This window comes from Nothoprocta perdicaria, unplaced genomic scaffold (genome assembly GCF_003342845.1).
Source record: "Nothoprocta perdicaria isolate Ctin4 unplaced genomic scaffold, notPer1 scaffold_6, whole genome shotgun sequence".
NCBI classification, from domain to species: domain Eukaryota; kingdom Metazoa; phylum Chordata; class Aves; order Tinamiformes; family Tinamidae; genus Nothoprocta; species Nothoprocta perdicaria.
Window position 1 is genome coordinate 1,829,615 of NW_020455865.1, and position 21,414 is coordinate 1,851,028.

Consider the following 21,414-nt stretch of genomic DNA (forward strand, 5'->3'; position numbering starts at 1 on the left):
CTCTATTAAGACCAAAGAGGATCAGTAAACTGCCACTGACCTGCTGCTGCTGCAACAACAGGAAAGCTGTAAGTCACTGTGGTTTGCAAAAAGCAAAGTTCGACCATCCTGCTGACACAACCAGCCCAAAGGAAATCAGCAGGCTGTACTCGGGTAGCAAGTGGGAGAGCAGGAACACACCCCGTGTACCTGCATGCTCCAGACCACTGCCCCAAATAAAGCCAAAGAAGAGGTCAAATATATCACAAATCAAAGAATTTGCTTGCTTCAGGATTAGCTATTTCTACACTTTGAAGACGATCTACATTTTTTGACCCTAAGTTTTACTTAAACATTATTTGAGCCTTAACTTGTAAGCCTGTGGCATGTAGGAAGTTTGTCACCTAAACACATTTCTCTTTTTCCCCTCTTATCTCTTGTCTTTTTGACCATAAAAACTTAGATAATCATTCATGTTCTGATACTAAAAACAATCAGCTGTAACATTGCATAAAATAGAGATGGAAAGAATTCAGCAAAGTGTTAGCAGCTGATGACAGTGCACTCTGTAAAAGGAAATACTCTATTCCTTACAACCTCCTTGCCAAAGCAGCATATATGACTAACTCTTCAGTAAGCCACTGAAAATAAATTCAGCTTTGTTGCCAAGGTGACAGGCATTGAGAAATCCCTATTATGACAGACAAGATCAGTCCTTAGTCTCCAGACAGACCTGAATTCACAGACACATAAAGAATAGCCCCGTTCCTTGCAGCCCCAGAAGAAGCTAGTAAACAAAGTATCCGTGGGATGAGAAAAATTGGCATGGAAAAGCCTCCTCCTACACTAGATCTGGTGACCACTCCATAAGCTATTTCCATTTTCTCCACACATGAGGAGCAGCACAGCTAATGTATTCTTAGCAATCATATCACAATAGATCAACCACTTGCAAACCCCCAAAATGTGAATTGTCATYGACTCTTTAGCACCTACCTCCTTTATTTAAAATAGGTATCTGATTCCAAGAATAACTCAGATCAACAGTCCTGGACACATAATATTCATAAACTGAAATCCATTAACAAAGTATTCAGAAATTAAAATCATTTTAGTAATTTAGTAACTAAGTAATTAGTACTTTGATGATCTAAGTGCTGTTGCCCAGCTGTTTGTTTGCATTGTGACTCAGGGCAGCTCTATTCTCTCTCCACCTTTGGTCATTTGAATATGATTCACTGAGGATTCACTCCAAAGCAGCAAGGAGGAAAACTTCACCACAAAAGCCTGATTTTCCCTCWCAGTTCCAGTGATGTAAATCAGGAAGATTACTTCTTGCATGGAAGAAACTCTTGCATAACATATAAGTTTCCCATCTGATCAAAACTTACCCAGCCAAGAATCTGCTGATACAATTGACTGTTTAAGCCCTACCTTAACAGCATATGTGAGAGCTGAATCATGCACTTAAATACACACAGCATAAGTAAGGATAAGATAAGTAAGGATCAGTAGAACCCTTGACTGCTTTCCCTGAGTTGTGAGTTAAAATGAATGCTGAATTATAGTCAAATGCAAATTATTGTTCAGTGCTGAAAACACGTCTTTAATGAACATTTGTGCAACCCGTGAGACATAATCCAGGGCATTAAAACCTGATGACCACAACACAGGATATTCCACAGAGATGTCTGCTTGTGACAGCCAAAACACATTAGTGCAGGCACTGAAAACACATTTGTGGCCAGCCTGGGGAAAGGACCCAGATGTTCTTCCTCCAGCCAACAGCTCCTGTATGCACAGGGAAAATGAGCTGCAGCTTCATRCAATCTATTTTCCCTTGAGAAGTAGCCAATGGATTCCTCAGCAGTAGGCAAGTTTGTTCCATACATTGACCCCCAAAACAAAGGAATACACTACAACTGGAGGAGAAGTGCTGGTAAACAGAAGAGAGGGCCTAGAACAAGTCCAAAAGAAAGCCCAAAGTACAACCTTGCACTGTAACTTTAGCGTCAGATGCAACATTTTTTGCAGGTGTCCAGATGCAAACACTTGGTACAAACCATAGCTGTGCATATACCAAAGATAAGTATATGCAAATAGTAGGGTTGCATTTAAAAAAAATTTATTTTTTTAATAGGATTCAGACTTTAGTTGTGGAGAAACCACAAGTGTTCTCAGAGCAGATAGCCTAAGTGCAGGCAAAGACCTCGTGGCCACAGCTCTCAGCAAGACAAGCTCCATCCAACCTGAAAGATTCCGGGATGATTCATTTCCTCCAGCATTTTAAGGATGCTGTTTTGAATTGTAGCTGTATTTTTACTGCATGTGGAAACATTCAGTAAATAACATATGTTTAAACTTTGTTTTTGGATGGCGTCCCATTGCCTGACTGGCTTCTAATACAGACAAACGGTTCTTTCTCCCTCTCACAATTGTGCTGAGAGAGCTGAGCTTGGCTTCAATTCTTTAGGTTCTCAATGCGAGGTGAATGAGAGACAAAAGAGAAGAGGAGGCAAGGAAAGATCAACAACCCAACACAGCCTAAAAAGAACACTTTGAAATTGGTAAAAAAAAAAAAAAAAAAGAGACAATTTTCTTCAGACTCCACACTACCTAATCCTTCTGCCCAGTCATCCTCATATCCTAAATATTTGATCAAAAACCCAACAACCTTGTTTGAATATCCTGCCTGAGGATGTACTTACTAGCTATGTCCCAGTACACACTAAGATGAAACAGAGTTATTCTCCAAAGAGAAGTGGAAAGGGGCAGAACTCGGTAAAACACCCAACGAATGAAACACGCCAGCACGTGCAGCACCACGTACCCTGGTGAACAGCAGTGACCCAACACAGCTCATAAAGCCTGGCCTTTTCAGCTCGTTTCACGAAGCTCTCCTGGTTTCTAAGCACTACAGAGCACTCCAGGAAGGTGTTAGAGCTCTATTTCACCTGGCAAACACACGATCATTGGATAATCAGGAATATGAACTGTCAGCAAGACTGCCAGGTACAAATAGGTTAGCGTTCAAAGCTGCTGCTTCCTCTTCTTATTTTTTCTGACTGTATCRTCCTTCCCACAGCAGGTGTGAAATAGTGAATGCTGGCATTTTAGGGGCACTGTCTGATCTGATTTAATCTCTGACAGGATTTAACCAGGACACATTATTGAAGCCTTTGCCTTCCAGTGGCCTGGATACACACTGGATCAGCAGAGCAAGCACCAAATGGCAGGCCGGGCATGCCAGGCAGCACTCACAAGTGAATCACAAGTGAGTCTGGGCAGTGTTGGCGATAACGGGATTTGCACTATCATAGGAGAAACAACAGCTGCTAGGCTCAGTAAAGAGCCAACAGTGAAGTTGTCTGGAGGGTGTGAACCAACATACACATTTTACACATTGATACGTGTAAAACATAACCAAACCAAAATGATAGTTCTGCTATAAGAGGACTTAAGACTGTAAAGAGGTAGTTAAAAGTACTATAAATTTGCCAGTATCTTCCTGACCTCCTGGGAAGCAGAGACAAGGCAGAAACAAATTCGCGGCTGTGTTCAGATGCTTCTACCACCAGTTCACTTACTTTTATTCTACTTATTAAAAACAAATAAGAACATTCCTTGTCCGTCTTTTCTAGCCATGAGCGGATAAACAAGTAGCAAATAACTAGAGATGTGCAAGTGGATGCCACAAACTGTGTTTATGCTTCACCCCTCATTTTCACTCTTTTTCCATTGTTTTTCTTTAAAGTGCTTCACTAAAGGCAGTCTCTACTTGGCAGTCTCTCTAGGAAGACTGGAGACCTCTCAAGTACCTAAGCCCACAAAGCCCATGAAGCCTGCCTCTGTGTTCAGCAGCAAGCTGGCTACCTCTATTTGGGATGCAGAGGTGGAGGACAACCAGCCATGAACTGTTTCTATCATGACAATATCCTCCATGGTGAATGCCCACAGGATGCTCCTATGAGACAAGGTTTWGAAGGATGTGAGACAGAATAGACTCTGAACAAAACCTATTTCTGGACTTTGGCTTGAGTATAGTTAATGACACAGGCTGTAGTATTGGCTAAAAGCAGCAATTATTTATTTTCATGTATTTGCATTAAGGCCTTGTTTCTATATGGACAGGTGCAACCTAATTCTTATGTAGCAATTTCAAAGGAAACAAAGGAAGTACAGCTCCACAGGCATAAAATTAAATTAAATTTCAAATAATGCTACGGAGAACAAAACTGCAAGTAGGATCAGAAAGATTAKAAAAATTCATGGTGCGTGGGTTAATTCATGGCTATTAAATATGACCATCTGAATGCAACCTTCACTTCAGGAAACCCCTAAACACAACAGTTCCCAATGCCGAAAGCCGTAAGGACAGATTCAGGGAAAATGCCCATGCAAATGCTGTTCCCTTCCTTTGCCAAAAGGTCTGTTATGAGCTCCTGGCAGAGACAAGGTGCAGATGAAGCGGGTGACAGCTTCTCTGCTGCTCTGCCCTGGGCTGTGTCTTTGCTTTCTGTTTTAGTATCGTTYGGTGGAGCCTCCTGCAGAAAAATAATTCTAACCAACGGAACATGGTAGGCTCAATAGCTGTGCACTATCCCCACCTAGGGAGCTTCTGCCTGATTCTGACAAAGCAGCTCAAGCGTGGCTTGGAGCTSACAGCTCAGGCAATTATATTGCTTTTACAGGAAACAAATTAATCATACAGAGCATTTCTTACCAATTCCCTCAGTCTTAAGTGTCTGAAGAGATTAATTAATGATTAAGAGACTGAGAAGCCCAGGACTTTAAGTAATAATGTGAGAAGCAGAAAAAAAATGACATAACAGATACATACAGCGATAAGTTGCAAAACATAAAGATTCTTTTTTATATCAATGCCCTTTCAAAGGTATTACAGAAAGCATCTTTTGAGATTCAAGTTTAAAGAATTCAAACAAGATTATACTATGTGCATACAAAATAAAAGCATCCACGATTCTGCTTGCAACTTAGATTTTTAGAAAGGCTATCAAATATCTGGTTTACACCATTGATCAGCCACTAAACAAAACGCCACACCAGAATCTTCTTCCTTTTCAGGAAAAGCATTTGCTAGTGATCAGGCAGTGACATATTCAGAACTAGATTATTTACATGACAATTCCTAGAGTGCAGTAAAAGTGAACAAAAAAAGAAAAGCAGACGCTTCTTCTAGACAGTAGCTAGTTCAGGTGCCCAGGCTGCTGGACACCAGTGTTTAGCAGTGATCTGCTTCACTGAAGTCAATCTGCAACTTGTTCACTTCAGCTCCCATGAAAGAGAAAACTCTTTCTTTAGGTATAAAGTTTCCAAAGCAAAGCAGGAAATCTATTGGTTTGAGGAGCTGTATGTTCCTATCCAACATCCTCTTCCACAGAGCGCTGCTTGCCACAGGGCTAACTCGAGAGGTGGCTGATGTACCTGCTCACAGAAGCACCTGTAGCAGCAGCCTTGCCACGCATCACGCCAGGCAGTCTCTCTTTCAGCTGCAGCTGGCAGCTTTGTAACTTTATCATGAAACTAGTTTGTAGAATGTTATCTCATATGCCATGCTTCAGTGATGAAAGGAGAACATTCAAAAACTGCTTGGATTTGTGCCTGTAAAATTAAAGTTGAAAGTAACAGTAGCCTTTTTGCTTTGTCACCATGTAGAAATGGCAAAGATGGCTAGTTCAACTTTCCTGTATTTTCCCCTAAGCACTGCAATTCAACAGGCTGGAAAAATATCCCTTCTCCTGAGTACAGAYGACATTCTCTTAGAGACATTGCTGGTACTTAGTTTCCTCTAAAATGAATCGGTATCTAAACACTCAGGCATCCACTGAACATCTCTCCTAGTAATCCACATATTTCAGCAGCTCACTCGTACCTGGGAGATGCAGCTACAATCCTGCCTCCATGCTGYCCCCTCACCAAAGCCACAGCCACTTGCTCCCCACGGCTGCACCAGCCAGCCTGGCCATGGGGCCCTCCGATGGCAAAGATAAAGGAATGCTGACACTYGCCACAGGGCATAAGCGCAGAGGGCAGCATTCCCATTATGTGTCTGGAGAGGAAAAGTTGAGCAGAGCYCTAGCCACAGAACCATTCCTAGCTCTGGCACCGCGGAGCAGTCAGGGAGGCAGCGGGACGCTGCAGCAGCCGTCCTGCGAGCACAGGGAAAACTGGGCAAACTTCTGCTTTGCGCTGCTGCCTCTATGGCACTGTGGTGGCGACTGCAGCATCAGTCCTCTCCGTGAGGAAGCTTAAGGAACTGGCTGCAATGTCCAAGGCTGTGCCAGATCCTGCGTAGGTAGATACCTCTTCATTTGTCCAGACAGATGTTTCAGAAAGAACAGAATAACTTAGTGTTTTGTATAACAGCTTGAAAAACCTAAAGGATAAAAATGCGAGAGAAAAACTATCCCCACTTCTAATTCAGAGTAGAAATATCCTAAGCTAAGCCATGCCATACCCCAGCAAAAGAATCTTTTTTTTGGCGATAAACTTGCATCATGCAGAAAGTTGGTAATGGAAAATTAAAAGAATTGTAATGATCAGTAAGAAAAATAAGAGACTTAGGGGAAAATGATGCTAGTATCATCCTTGTTAGCAAAGTTGGATTTTTCACATCCAAAAGCAAATAACATTCAGAGTAGTTTGATTCAAAGAGGATCTACTTACTAATGAGGCCTCCTTGAAACAAGTCATCCCCATAATTTTTTTTTWAACACTCTTCCTAGGAAACATTTTAAATATGTTTTAAAAATCTACATTTTTTGAATTTCTATTGAAATAGAGCTTTCAAACATTCTTACTTCAGGCAAAGAGTAAAACAAACAAACCTCCCGCTGTTCCCATCGCATAAATGACTCATACTATTTTTACCAGGATTCGGCACACATCCTAAGTTAGCTACAAAGCAGAGAGAGAGAAGCCCTTGTCGGCTGCTCCGCTCTGCACCTCCACTTCTGCCTTCCTCGCAGCTTCCTCACAGTTAACTTCTCAGGGCAGCAGTGGGATGCAGCAGAGCGCAGGCTCATCTGGCTTTTCTGCGCCCAATTATTATGTGGTATTTTCACCCGGTGCAGCAGGACATTCTTCTTTGGGGCGTGCTAACGACATACTCTCCAATTTCACGAGACAATTTAGAAAACACTGTCAAACTCCTTGAAGGACAGTAACTATTATGTAGAGGCATCACAAAATATATGGTATTATGTTACCCAAAGTCACAAAGCCAGATCAAATGGCAGTAATCGCATATGCCACATGAAATACATAGAGCCCTGGCTTGCGTGAGAAGCCAACTCAGAAGCGAAGGCGCTTTGCTTCTCCTTGCAGGGCTCCGGGCAGATCTGCAAGCAGCCCCAAGCCTCGTTCCCCGCAGCTCSCGGGGAGCCCCGAAGCGCCGAGCTCCCTCCGTGGAGCCGCCCGGCCCCAGGCCGCCCCCGCGCCCCGGAGTTTCCCGGCCCCCCGCCCCAGTGAGCCCCTTCCCGATGCGGAGCGGGAGAAGCGGCGCAAGCCCCGCACCCCCGGGCGCCGCCCGAGCCGCCCTACCTGGCGCTGGCGCTGGCGGGAGGCAGCTGAGGGCGGCGGGGCCGGGAGCGGCGCCGAGCGGGGCCGGGCAGGGCCGGGGCGGCCCCGCGGGGGCGGGACCCGCCGCGCCCCCTCCACGTGCGGCGGCCGCCAGGGGGCGCGGCGCCCGTTAACGGCTCCGCGCGGCCGTTAACGGCTCCTCGGCGCGGCCGTTAACGGCTCCCGGGGGCTCCTGCCGCCCGGCTGGTGCTGCCCGCGGCGCTGGGACACCCGCCGGGCCCGGACCGCCCTCGCCTCCATTTTGTCTGCCCTACTCACCTCCATGGCCCGTGAGGTGCCACACGTCCTCTTGTCACTGTCACTCGGTGCTCTCCCTGGCTCCTCGGGGCCTCCCGGCCTGAGTCACAGCTCTGACTGATGCTTCCCCGTCGGGGTGACTAGCAGAAGTGGCTCCTACGTTCCCCTCTTTCGCACGCCATGAGCAGCCCCAGCACGTGGCCCGAGGCGAAGGCGGCATGGGGCGGATTGCCAGTCCTGACACGATGATAATTGGCGAATTGGCAAATCTTTACTGATTTCCCCTCAGTAAAACCATGTGCTGCCGCCCCGCCGGTCCCGTCCTCCCCGCGCTGCCACTGCCACAGGGACAAAGCCGCATTGAGTCGGGCCAACAAAGCCGCCCTTCAGMCCCGCACCAGCGGCTCGGCAAGGCTGCAGTGCTGCGATCGCCGCCCCGGCTGCTCCTGGAAATGGAAACGCCAGGAGAGAGAACAACACACAGACATGAAAGCAAAGTGAGCACTGTGAGGCCGTGCAAGGCCGTGTCTGCGGCGTTTCGGCCGGGTGCACATACGGGCTTGCAGATGCTTTGTCCCCATGGCAGGGCTACTGCACAATGGTAAAGCAACTTGTCTCTCCATCCAGTTCACCTCCTCTCAGCCCTCGATTGTCACAGTTCATTCCCACYCAATTTTCCCCATGTTTCTTTCTCAGTTTTGCTTCAGTGTGTGAAAATATATTTTTTTTTCCTGTCTCTATCCATCATAAAAAAAAGACGTCTGCCACTTCCTTCCTGCAACCTATTCACAGAAACCCACTTCCTCACGCCAGTTCTCTAAGATACAGTGTGCTTGTATACATATGCATATGTCTGCACATAGACATCTGGCTCCGGGCCATGTGAACATAATTTTGGGGGGGTTACTTGCTCCAATGTACCCCAGAATAGTATCTCCACAAAGATGATTACCCCTGGGCACAGTGTGTGTATGCAGCTCTTATACAAACCGTGSTTGTTAGGAGGAAAAGGTGGGTAGCAAAAGTTAGAGCTATTGATCAGACAGCCCAGTTAAGCCCCTAAAAAATTTAATAGGGGTTTAACTTCTGAAGTGTATCATAAGGAATGAGGTATAACTGTACACACATGAAACACTGATGTAGTGACTCTCCTACTTTGGTGTAAGTCGCATAGAGCAGATTCATCCTCTCATGCATGTGTTGAAGCTCTAGAAAGGAACATGATACTTAAAACCAACATACTATTAGCCAGCTTCATGAAACACAGAAGCAGTAACATATATGTGGGCTACTAATATATTTTCAACAAATCAAACAGAAATTATTTAAATTTGTAACTTACTGCACTTCCCTGTAATTTTTCCTAGCTGCTACAAGTGAGTTGCGGTAAATCCCACACAGGCCATAGATGGCTCTTGTTTTTCTTTCTCTCTTTAAATCTTGTCATCAGTGAACTGTGTCTTGTATTCCTGAAGAAGTATTGTACTGAAGTAGGTCCACACTGGTACTGGTATTTACAAAAACAGTTTCTGTGCTGTCAACGATGCCTTTGGTTGTTGCTGCAATTGCAAAGAAATGTAACAATGACATGTTACTCATAAAAGCCAATAGTCAATWTGTTTTCTCAGTCATCATAGTACCTAAAGATTGCTTAGTCTTTTTGCTTGATAAGAACAGTATTATCCAGAATATTTTTACAAGCTATCATTTTTATTCTACTATCAAGAAAAATTGTGCATAATCAGAGCAGTAGAAAACATTTCGTTAAATCAGGAACATAAGTTACAAACAGATAATAAGAAAAAAAAACAGATAATAATAGTCATGTGTTATCCAAAGGTAGATAAAGGTTAAGGTATCTAAAGGTTCATACTCAACTTTCTGTTCATAGGGAACTCTACACAGATCCTATCTTGATTTGTGCAAGACAAATGAATTACACCTTCTTGTGCCACTATTTTGGAGGTCTGCTTCACAATGACCAGGAAAATAACACAACTTGCCTGTCTTTGAAAGGATCATGCTAGAATTTTGCACACAGTCGTACGCTGAAATKATGTTTTAGGTGAAACATAGAAGCTCGAATGCAGTGTTGAGGATTAAGTTAAGAGGGGTGAACCAGAAACCAGAGTTGAAATACGATGAAAATGAACTTCAATTTGAAGCTTTGAGATTGTATAATTGCACATAAATACATGCTTTTTAGGCTAATTATTTTCCAGGGGATGAAGGAACTAAAAAAAACCTTAAAGAAGGAACTAAAAAAAATTGACCACAAAGACATTTCTACAGACACCATAAAGTGAAGTGGTAAGATATGAAAGAAGAACCTAGCAACTTGAAATGAGAATGCAAGGAAACACCAATTAGTCATTTCAGACTAGTTCAGTGTTAAATGATCAATTCTCACAAAATAATAACCATTTCAAAATAGTTCCTTAAATACCCCATGCCTCTTCTTCTTTTTGTGCTTGCCTATATAAAATGCACAAAAATAGAGAAAAAAAAAAGAAGTTGGGGTTGAGGCTGAAGGCGAAGAAGAAAGAGGGAGAAACTATGTCTGAACAAACATATCTTATTTAGATGCTTTATTTCATTGACTGTGCGTGTTAAATGATTGAATGCTTGTTGAAAGGATTGTTGAATTCTGACAAGCTGGTTGTTTCTGATGCTGTTGGCTGCGGCTTCCATGTCCTACAAATGCCACCACTGTTTGTTTTCTGTAGTTGTATGTTATGGATCATTTCTATTATAACAACATTTCTAGTGGACTGTGCAAAGTAATGTTTCCTGTAGGATAACCAAACTTATGTTAGTAATAGCAATATTGAGAACCTGCGTTATGACTTCACAGCAGCTGTTGTGACTGTAAATAAGGAACCAATGACTAATTGTTTGACATTGCTGAGCTTTTCTACCATAGCAGTATTCCACCCCCTATTTTTTTTTTCCACACAAATATAACAATAGAAGAGATACTTCTGTGGATTTCAAAGCCTATATATTTTCACACGTTGTTTTCTGCCTTTTAATGTTGTTGTCACCTCTTAGTATGTTCACTTGCTGATGAGTGTGTGAAAACTTCTGTGTGGTAGTGGAAAGAAAAATGCTCCGTGGTTCAGTTTTTGCTGTTATGTTTATGCACATGCAGTCTAAGCAGTCAAGAAATTACAGGTCTRTAGAATCAGGAAATAACTGAATAAATTCCTTGCCTCATAGGGGCATGATCAGATCTTGTTCATGAAGTTTTTCAAGTTTCTTGTGTGAAGTATGTTATAGATTTTTGTTGTACTAGTCTTAATGTTTTTGCTATTTTCTTCAGGAAATTCAGTCTGAATAAAAACAGTAAAAATTGGGATGATTATCCATTAAAGTATCAGTACACCACAGTGAGAACATTTTGAGTAGGTCAGAAATCCTGTCTCTTATTTCCATCTCTTGGTTATATTTCTGTCCTACATCAAGGCCCTACAATCACTCTGTTTTTTCAGTTTCTCTGTTTTACCATRGTGATTATAATACTTTTATTCTTCATGGGAATGTTGTGAGGATTATGTTTTGTTTTGAAAGGGCTTAGAAAGCCTTGGAATTATATAACAAAAGACCCTATTATTAGTGGAAATATTAATCATAGCATAGTAGGTAGATCAAATATACTTAATTATAACAAAGATAGGGAACTTAGAAATAAAAGAAGTAATACTACGTTTTCAGAGAGAGCATACAGAAATACGAGGAAATACTAGGAACTACTGAACTAATTGCAGGATTGAAATGATGCACTGCTGGCAGTTTGTACTGGTAGGAATAGGACATTCAGAAAAGCTTTGCAGAAGAAAACTAGTTGTTTAGCATATTTTAAAGCAGCTTAAAGCAAAGGAGTCATTAAATGCTACTCTTAGGAACAGCAATAAGCAGATACTGCATTCTCTCCTGCCCTGAAAGCTCATGCTCTTCAGAAATGCTAATATGTAATTTCATTATTATTTAAAATATTTTATGTGAATACATTTTAAAACAAGGAAGTAGCTATTACAGAATACTGTATATGATTTATTTGAACAGAATCCTGAAATGTTAAACCAGCTGTATTAACCACGAGCCTTTAATTTTCCTTGGTTTGTGGTTAAAAAAAAAAAATCCAAGAGGCTCATGTGACTCGAAAATTTGGATCCAGTTCTTTCTTGTCAAAGACTTCAGAAAGAGACCCATAGGAAAGGATTTTCAAGAGCAGGCTGTATTGACCTAACAGAAACCCAGAGAAGGGTGGGACAATATGCAGCATTCCATCTCTGACCATTTGGTATTGTTACCAATTTAGTGGGTAATTTAATTACTGWTGTTAGGTTCTGCCCAGATGTTCAGAATGAATAGGGTGAAGTCAGCTTTTTCTCAATAACTGCTGTTGAAATACTGCTGCAAGCTCCCAGACACACACAAAAATAAAAGAATAGAGATGCTTGCCTCCTCGTCTTCTATGTCTTGCTAAAAACCTTTTCTGTGCTTTAAACATTATAAGAATATTTGATAAAAGCACAGAAAACAACTCAAACCCACAACCTGTAAATCAAATCTGTACTGTATTTTAACTCATCTGAAGTCGTACTCCCAGTTAGAGAATGGTTTCTAATTTTCTTGCAAATAACAAATAAAAATGGTTATATTCCAAACCCACTTTTCATTCTGTTCAGGATTAAAGCATGTCTTCATAAGCCAGTCTTCAGCTTTAAGTATTTTGGATAGGTGTTGAATAATCCTGAAAATGTTGTATCTGTGGCTACTACAGGGAAAAGGCATTTGTCTTGTTATAGTCACAGAAGAGGCACAATGTCTCCTTTCTGTAGTACACAAGCAGGTTTGAACTCTGCAATGGTATTTGCAAATCTTACAGGAAAGCCAGCGACACTCTGTGCAGTAACTTCAAGTTGTTTTACTCACAGCGAGAGGACAGTTTGGAGTTTTCACAGGAAAACTAGATAAGACTTAAATAGGCTACTTATACCATCTCTGTCTTTGTAGGCTTCATAATCGGTCATCCTTACAGGAGTATTTCTTATGAAAGCAACTGTCATGAACTCCTTTAAAAAAAAAAAAAAAAAAAAAAAAAGGAAAAGGTAATATTTTTAACTAATTCTACCAAGAAGGAAACATACATGAAAAATAGTGAATTTATTTTATATGATTGTTTTAGGAGTTTATTCTATAATTAAGCTGTTAAGGAAATGCTCTAGTATCTGTGCTAATATAATACTTGAGGAAAATATCAAATGGAGAAAAGAACTGTAAGCCACACTGTAACTGGGTCAAAATATTCAGATCATTTTCCTTTGAAGACTCCCTCTTGTGGAAATCATTCATATTGACTTGACTTGTTTTGACCTGTTTTTCTAGCAAAAATCACTCTCCATGGGGCAAGTATTGCAAAACCTGAAAATGTTTCTGTTGCATAGTGTTATCTATTTAAAAGTCAAAACTCTGACAATAGGAGCTGTGAAGGAAAAAAAGAATGACAGTCATACCACTATAATAACTCTCCACTAGGGACAAAGTATTTATTTATTAGGGAACAAATGATTCACTGAAAGCAGTTACCTCAGAAAGTAAAAAATTCCCTATCTTTTGCTGAGGCAATGGAATTCATAATGTCATAGTAGTTAGAGATGGAAAATGTCCATTCTGGAAACATAYTTCCATAACATTAATCACAGACACGGACAGAAAACTGCTCCATGATGTTTTAGGTGAAAGTGCAATTGGCATCTTGGACACTGAGACACAGCAGAAGTGGATGCTTTCCATGATCTAGGAAGTCCCTTAGCAATCTGTCAAAGCAGGAAATTAGATTATGCAAATTCTGTATCAAATACCTATTTGTGCAGGAAGAACTATTAGCTCTTTTCATTTGCACTTAAGCCTTAATCAACTTTCAACTCCAAAATGAGTAAGTAGAATCCCTCCGATTACTTTAATTGAAGCTCTTTGCTTTTGTTGCACTGAAGCTGATGAAATGTCCCGTTCATTATCAAAACCATAAATCACGCTGTGTGGCTGCCCTCTAGCAGCCCTTCTAATAATTTCTCTCTAAATAGAGTTGTAACCAGCTTTAACAGGTTTTCTAGGCCCCGAAGCTTCCCAAAAATACAATTTTCAAAGGCGCTTCAATTAAACACAATGTAGACCAGAACTGAGAATCTGAAAATTAGTCTGTAATACTGTTGGACTTGATTCTGAGTGTCTGAACTATTTCTGTAACCTCTGTAGAAATTTGTAGGCTGAGCTTAGYGTGTGGGTAGGTTTATTGACTTGGAGATGCCCAGAATCCTTCATGATGTTACCTTTACCTCATTTTTAACATCTCAGGAAACATGGATATTTTAATGCTAAGGGTATAAGCCATGACATGTCCTTGTAGGTCCTTGACATGTCCCTTGTGAGAGGGAAAAATACATGATTTTGAAGCCGTTCGAGCTGCGATTTTGAAAGTGGGAACATCAGGGATCAAGGGTAACCTGGTCTCCTGTGTGGAAGGAGCTGACAGGACCGTCACTTTTCCACAACGGAAATGGGGAAAAGCCGGGATTTTCCTCAGCATTAGCACTTGCTCACTCACCCTTTCCACATAGCGCAGCTCTAAGCACCGTGCTTTGGCACCTTGCTACAAAAGCGACGTTTGCGTTTCTACCCCGGGCCCTTTTCACCCCGGCCTTGCGCTCCCGACGCGCCCACGACGCCTTCCCGAGGGCGGCGCCGCCGTGAGGCGACCGCGCGCGCGACCCGGCGCCGCCTTCCCGCCCCTCGGGCGCGCGGGCGGGGCGGGGCCGAGACGTGGTGTGTGTGTGGGGGGGATCTCGCGTGCGCGCGCGCGCTCGCCGCACGGGCCCGCCCCGCCCCTCCGGGCGGGAGGAGGCGGGCCCTGGCGGGCGCGCGGCCGCCGCCATTGGCTGCGGCGCGGGCGCTCGCGCCCACCTTTGTGCGGCCCCGCGGCCCGTCGCGAGTGGGAGGGGAAACCCCGTGCGAGGCGCGCCGCCATCTTGGATAAGGGGGGTGATGGGGGCGCAGCGGCGCTGAGGCGAAGGGAGCCGCGGAGAGAGGCGGAGACCCGGCCCGGCCACTGCCCAGCGCGACGCGGAGCGCTCCCGGGGGCCCACACGGGGCAGCGCGCGGCCGCCCGCACAGCCCAGCTGCACGGACACGCGCCCCGAGCCCAGGTGAGGGGCTGCGGCTGGGGGGCGCCGTCCCTGCCCGGCCGGGCCTAGCGCGCTAGGCCCCGCGGCGCTGCCCGCCCTCCCGCCGCGGGCCTGCCCGCCGTTCCCCCGCAGCGGCGCCGGGCAGCTCCCTTCCCGGCCCTTTTCCTCGCCGCCGCCCAGGCCTTGTCAGCGCCGGGCCGGTCCCCGGGGGCCGCGGCTCCGCGTGGGGCCGCGCAGGGCGCGGCGGGAGCCGGGCCGCGGCTGCTGCCGCCCCGCCGCTCTGCTCCTCCGTGGCGGCAGCGCGGCCGCGGGTGGGCCCCGCGTTACCTGCGCGCCCGCGGGGCCCGGGGGGAAAATAACTGTCATGCTGGGAAAAAAAAAATGGGGGCGCAACAAATCCTTGCCACTTCCGATTTGAGGAAGTCACAGAAGCATTCAGGGCTGCTTCTCTGTTTTCTTTTGTCAGTGTCTATTCTGAACAAGCAGAAGAATTAAATTTATCATTTTTTTTAGTTTTTCCTTGTGTTTTTCCTTTTTGTTTGTCCGTGTATTGCGTGATTGCCATTTTAAGGGTTCTGAGACACCCTTGGGCCATTTTATATTGATTTGAAAGCATACTGGCCTCAACCTTGCAGTAAACCTGGGAAGAAGTGTCTGCGTTGGGGTCTTTCCTTTTTGGTGTGTGTGGATTGCCCTTTTCGGGGCCTCCAAAGGGTGTGGTGATTCTCTGAAGGAGAAAAGTGCTCTATAGTTATATATATTCCCACAGGTGTATAAAAGTGCTGTTTTATAAACAAGTTTTTTTGTTTGTTTTTAGGACAAAGACTACTTGAATAATTTCAACCCGTGAGTCAGAAAGCTAACTCTTCTGCTATCTAAATGCTTTTAAATGGAATGCATTTCTTCTTGGATCTGTTTCTGGCTCAGTTTGGATGGGGCCCTGTTGGAGTCTGATGAGCAATAAATCTCCCTCTAGAAGACTTCATACCTAAAGATCATATAGTTGAACATGGCATTAAAATAAGCTGCTCACTTTCTATAGGATTTTAACCTGTCCTGTATATAAGTTGTAGTAAGAAACTCCCTCTTTCTCTTTCCATTTTGAGAGTCATAAGAAGAAAAGATTATTGTGAAGGACAGCAGCCTGAAAACAAACCTGCTATACTGGAAGCACTAGGATTAAAAATGCAAACAGAACTTTAAAATTACCTGCTTATTCCGATGTGTCTAGTAGAACCTACTTACGACTGCTTCACCTGCTATTTCTTGTTTCTTTCATTGAGCATAGGAAGTAGACCTTTACTTATTTTTTAAGTGTATTTTTCCAAGTTATTGACTGTAGTTCATGTATGTCTGTATTGATTTATTAGCCTTGCAACAGACCCTTTCCATCTGCCATATATACTGTGTCTAAGCCCATCTGATACCTGAAACTTAGTTCCTCTACAATCTCAGACACATGATGCAGGTTGAGCTAGGCTTCCTTTTATAGGAAGAGGAAAGTGGGTAAATGAGGATATGCAAATGGCTAAAGAACTCCTATGTCTTGGAGAATGGATGCTGAAGAGTGCTCTTGTTGAGCACAGGTATGTCATATTTAATTTAGATGTGGAGCTAGGCATGGCTGGTGCACGTGTAAAAAATACAAGAAGTTTCAGAAATAAAACGGAGCTTGAYAGAGCAGCATGCAAAGCCATTGAAAGGATAACAACCTCAGAGGGTAATTGATGAGGAAACAAGGTGAAGATCATATGATAGGTAACTTTTCCTTAAGAAAAAGGAAGAAAAAAGTCAGCATGTTCATACAGGGGGCTGTGGAATTTCTAAAAATACATACTGGACTGCAGTTTGAGTTGAGGTGTTCTRTATGACTGAAGATATATAGCAAATGCCTGTCTTTGCCGATAGCTTGAAATAAGGGTATCTACAGGTGCACGCTCACAAATCTGTGCCCAGTAGCATGAAGGCTTTGTGCTTTTCCTGAGGAAAAAAATAACTGGATTTAGAGGTAATGGAAGATGCAGTTCAAAACTGCTAGCAAGCTTATAATTAGATTCCTCAAGCATTGGTCTTAGAAGAGGACTCTTCAAGACCTGTACCTTCAACCCTCAAAAAATGAAAGGGGAGACTTGGGGATGTCCTTAAAGAGTGCTGGCATAACATATAAAAGACTTGAATGCCCTTGTCATGTGGAAGCAATAGATCCTTGATGAAAAGCAATAGTACTAGACTGGTGTGAACAATAGACTTGTGGGAATTGTGTATTGTTAGTTGATAACAAAATGGTTATTACCTTTCAGTGTGGTATGGCTTTGCAGGAGGCCTTAACTGATAGAATTTGTAGGCCATATTTCAAAAGGTACTACTTAGACTGCTGGAATATTGCATTTAATTTTGTGTGCTTGACAGAGGTTCCACTGTAATCGGTGGATTTCTGGCTGATGAGTGGGGAGTTTCCCCTTTAAGGGGAACTCGWAATGGTTGGGCTACCCTTGTTTGGAAGCTAGTGGCCATTTTTATCATCTCTTTGTATCATCTCTGCGTAGGTTGGCCAGATAATGGTATGTAGCACATGTAGCGTATAATAAAACCTGTGCATACAGGTTCTAGTCTCTTATAGCAGAGTAGCTTTATGTTGAGCAAGAAACAAGTATGAGAATTCTATGTGCAATATGATATCCGTGAAGAATTAAAGCTATGTCCTTCAGTTCGGCTAGACGCCACATCAAAGCTAGTGTGGAAGTGATGTTTGCAATTATGTTGTCTTGATTTACTGCCTAGTATGTCCCTCTTTTTGTTGTGTATGAGTAAGTGCTGATACTTGAAATGTCTTCACTAATAATCAAAGTACAGATGCAGTACCTGTTGATCAGAGGAGGAAATACAGAAGATGTCACTAATATTTCATTGTTGTTTTTTTTTGTTTTTTTTTGCTTTTTTTCCTTTCATAAAATTAAAGCCTTTAAGGGAGAAGTTGGTGTGTGGAAAATAGATTGTGGTGGCACTGTTCACTATAACATTTCCAGTCATAAGTGCAATACAGAAAATAATTGCATGGGTTTTGAAACTATCAAAGTCTGTATATAATGAAAAATGATACTCTCTGTCTAGCTGCCATCTTGAAATAATACTGTAATATCCAGGGAAGTGTTTCCTGTCGGAGGAGAGCTGAACTTGTTCTAAGCTGGCAGAATTTGCCATAAGGAAGAGGGCTGTGTACACGAAGCTTCCTGACCAAACTTCTTCTATTTCCTGTTACCAATTCATGGTTGGTTAACTTAGTTATCACACTGTATAATGTGAGYTCTGGCTGAAGGTGAGGTGTGTGTGTGCTTGTGTGCAGCCTCCTCGGTAATGCAGCCTTTCCCCCAAATCCCAGTGCTGGACACTAAGCTTCCGTGTGGCTGTAACAGAAGGCTGTGAGCTCGWGGTACAGCTTCATTCTCTCCAGATGGCTGATGTTATCAACATATTAGCTACATAATAATGCAAGTGGTTAATTAATATTCTGTGATTAATGAATGCTGTTAAGCAGTATTCTGGCCTAAGCTTCCTGCCTTCATCTGTAGCATGGCTGAGATTTTTAAGTGCTCAAAGACTTGAGTTCTCACTATGTCTTCAGCATTTAGTTTGTCTCTTCTTTACCTCTGCATCATGGAGCTGTTGTGATTCACCTCTGTCTGTTATTAACAGCAGGGGTTGTCATTCATGTCCATTTACTGSAATAATTATTATTCATTAGAGGCTGAGGGTGACTGAAACTGGATGGGATGACTGGCCTAGGACTTCCCTCTGCTGGCCTAGAGGGTTCCCTCTGAGATTTTCTTGATAAAAGGACTGTTTTTGGTACCAGTGCAATACTTRGTGGAGTTCTGTTTTGCCAACACCTACAGGTATTCTTTGAATTAACCCCTTGTATTATTCAAAGACAAATCATCTTTGGTTTACTAACTTGGTTAAAACTTGGTTTAATAGACAGTGTGTGTATTTATAAGACTTAGCGTAGATACTTTTCTTACTGCTTGGGGTAGAAGTATTTGATAGTTACAATGCCTTAGAGCATGAAGGAAAGCCAAGGTGCAGATYGCTGACTGGCACACAGTAAACCTTCCTTACATGCCTGTATAAGCTATGCTCTTCTCTTCAAGGTCTAGATAAAGGTGTTTGTTTTAAAACTGTTCTGTGAACCACTGGCTGCTGGCAGTGTACCGTGAATGAGCTTTTTGTTGTCAGTCACTTTCTTATGTCTAGAGTTGACTGTTATGGATTAATCTGGGTTGAAGAAATGCTGCTTTGCTTTTGAAAAGTTTCAGATTCATAAGTTTTCATCATTTTTATTTCTCTGCAATGGTAGTGTCACTTTTCATATAGCTAGCACGTGACTGAAGGAATTTGTATTTGTAGGGTGAAGCCATGTCCTTCAGAGAAGTACTGTGTCTTTCTAATGGCTGGCTACTTGCTGAGCAGGAAAGGTCATGGAGAATTCCTCATGCAAATCCTCCATTTGCTTAACTGATCACATAGTATGTAGTTAACCTGGAGCATGAGCAGACRCTCAGCATCCCTTCTGTCAAACTGCAGTATTGGTGCAGTGTAGCCTTGTAGTCCTGGCTGACTTTATGTATCGGTTTGTCACATACTACTCCTTACCAGTTTAAACAGCTGAAATCAATTCCAGTTGTTTCTGTGTATAGGAAAGCATATGGAAATTCTGGAAGTATTTATGCCAATGTAATTCTGACAATATTGCATGAACTTATTGTAAATYGTAATTAGTAAATAAATCTTACTGATTTGGTGAGGTGTATTCAGGAGGAAAAAAATGGAGAAATGGCTAAGTTTTGTTGTAATGCTGCTATACTGACAAAGCCACCAAAATATTGACTGTCTTCTTGAATATGTGATTTATGCCTTGTCGGTTTTTTAATTTAGGTAAACAAAAGTCTGGAGTCTTCCATGYATGGCTAAATTGATGCAAACTGCACCATCTCATGTTCCTTCTGTAGCTATTCCCATGTGCTTCATTTGAAACTTGCAAGTGGCTGGTTTAGTTGGTCGTCTTAAAGTCTGTCTCMAAAAAAGAAGAAAATCTTATTTCCAGTTCACATACCAGCTATATTGCTAGCATGTTTATTGGCCTGCTCTTTGTGTACCAGGCAAGAAGGTACTGGAGCTTTTTAATAGGTTGAAGCTTTTCCTAATGCAAGTTAATGAGCATCTGTATGACTTGGAGCCTGTTTCTACTTACAGAGCTCTTACTGACAGAGGTTCAGAGTAAATGATATGGGATCTTTTGTGAATGTCCCAGGCCACAAATTCAATGACTGAAGGAAAGTACAACTTGAAGTAAAGGATGGCTTGGGGAGGATAAAGAAGGAAAATGGCTCCCCCTGCCCCCTCACTTTTTTTTCATTATATGAATTAAATCTTGTGAATTGAGTGGTCGAATGAGTAAGTTGCAGTTCTGATATGTTTTCTTTCTTTATTTTAGTGCCACAATGGCAACTGCACCTTACAACTACTCCTACATCTTTAAGTACATCATTATTGGTAAGTATGAACTGGAAAATGTTTATCTCGGCAGCACACATACCTAATCATATTAATGTTTGTATCCATGACAGCCTAACTGCAGACCCTGCAACTCGGCTCTTGTTGACTTCCTGTTATGTGTTACTTGTTACACAGCAGTGCCTTCTTCAGTAGCGTGACTTGTTCAGCTTCAGTTCCTCACAGACCAGTACACTTGCTCTCGAAGCTTTAGCCGCTCGCGGTGTAGATGCAATAAGGTCTGCTATTTGACGATTCTGTACATCATTGGTGGCCTGTGTCCTAGGAGTGAGGCAAATACCAAGCCCTCTGCAAGAGTCACCTTAAAATATAGCTATTACTTTTTTTTTCTTTTAATATATTGTAGAATTCTTGACTATCCTTGCTGGTAGGGCTATAACATATAGTCTTCTGAATAGCACTAGAAAAAGAGCGTGCTAAAAGTTGATGGGTGCAGTCCCTTTTTCCCTGAGCATAAAGATTATGTTTAGGAATATGGCAGAAACAGTGGAAAATGTGTGTGTATCAGAATTATTACAAGGATGGCAGTTTGGATGTTTCTGTGGTAATTATTCAGATTTGCTGTAGCAGTATTACTGCCACTGCATCTTTAACCTCAGAAGGTCTTGTAATCCATGTTCATGCAAGTATTAACTGGAATCAGTTGCTTTCGATGGTTTTAAACCTCTGTCAGGCTATAGTTTTGTGTTTAAAAGTTGCTTCATTTGCAGTTTCCTTGGCTGACTGGTTCTTCTGGGATAACATTAAGCCCAGTCAAAGCTCTGACTCTCTAATCTTGTGAATAATTTAATGCCTAATGATCTTGTGTAGGTGTTGGTGCTCTGAAGCCTTATTCTAA

At 42.6% G+C, this 21,414-nt stretch overlaps 1 protein-coding gene across 2 annotated transcripts in view; it reads left to right on the top strand.

Moving 5' to 3' along the window:
* The first annotated feature begins 14,838 nt into the window (after positions 1 to 14,838).
* Positions 14,839 to 21,414, top strand: part of RAB14 (RAB14, member RAS oncogene family) — a 14,472-nt gene continuing 7,896 nt past the window's right edge. The window contains exons 1-3 of one of the 2 annotated variants that reach the window (XM_026049425.1): positions 14,993 to 15,026; positions 15,823 to 15,851; positions 20,497 to 20,555. In XM_026049425.1, the coding sequence (XP_025905210.1) occupies positions 20,504 to 20,555 (52 nt within the window). In that variant the 5' untranslated portion in view covers positions 14,993 to 15,026; positions 15,823 to 15,851; positions 20,497 to 20,503. Of the gene's footprint in view, positions 15,027 to 15,822; positions 15,852 to 20,496; positions 20,556 to 21,414 lie in introns of both variants that reach the window. The other variant, XM_026049424.1, reaches the window with a different exon arrangement.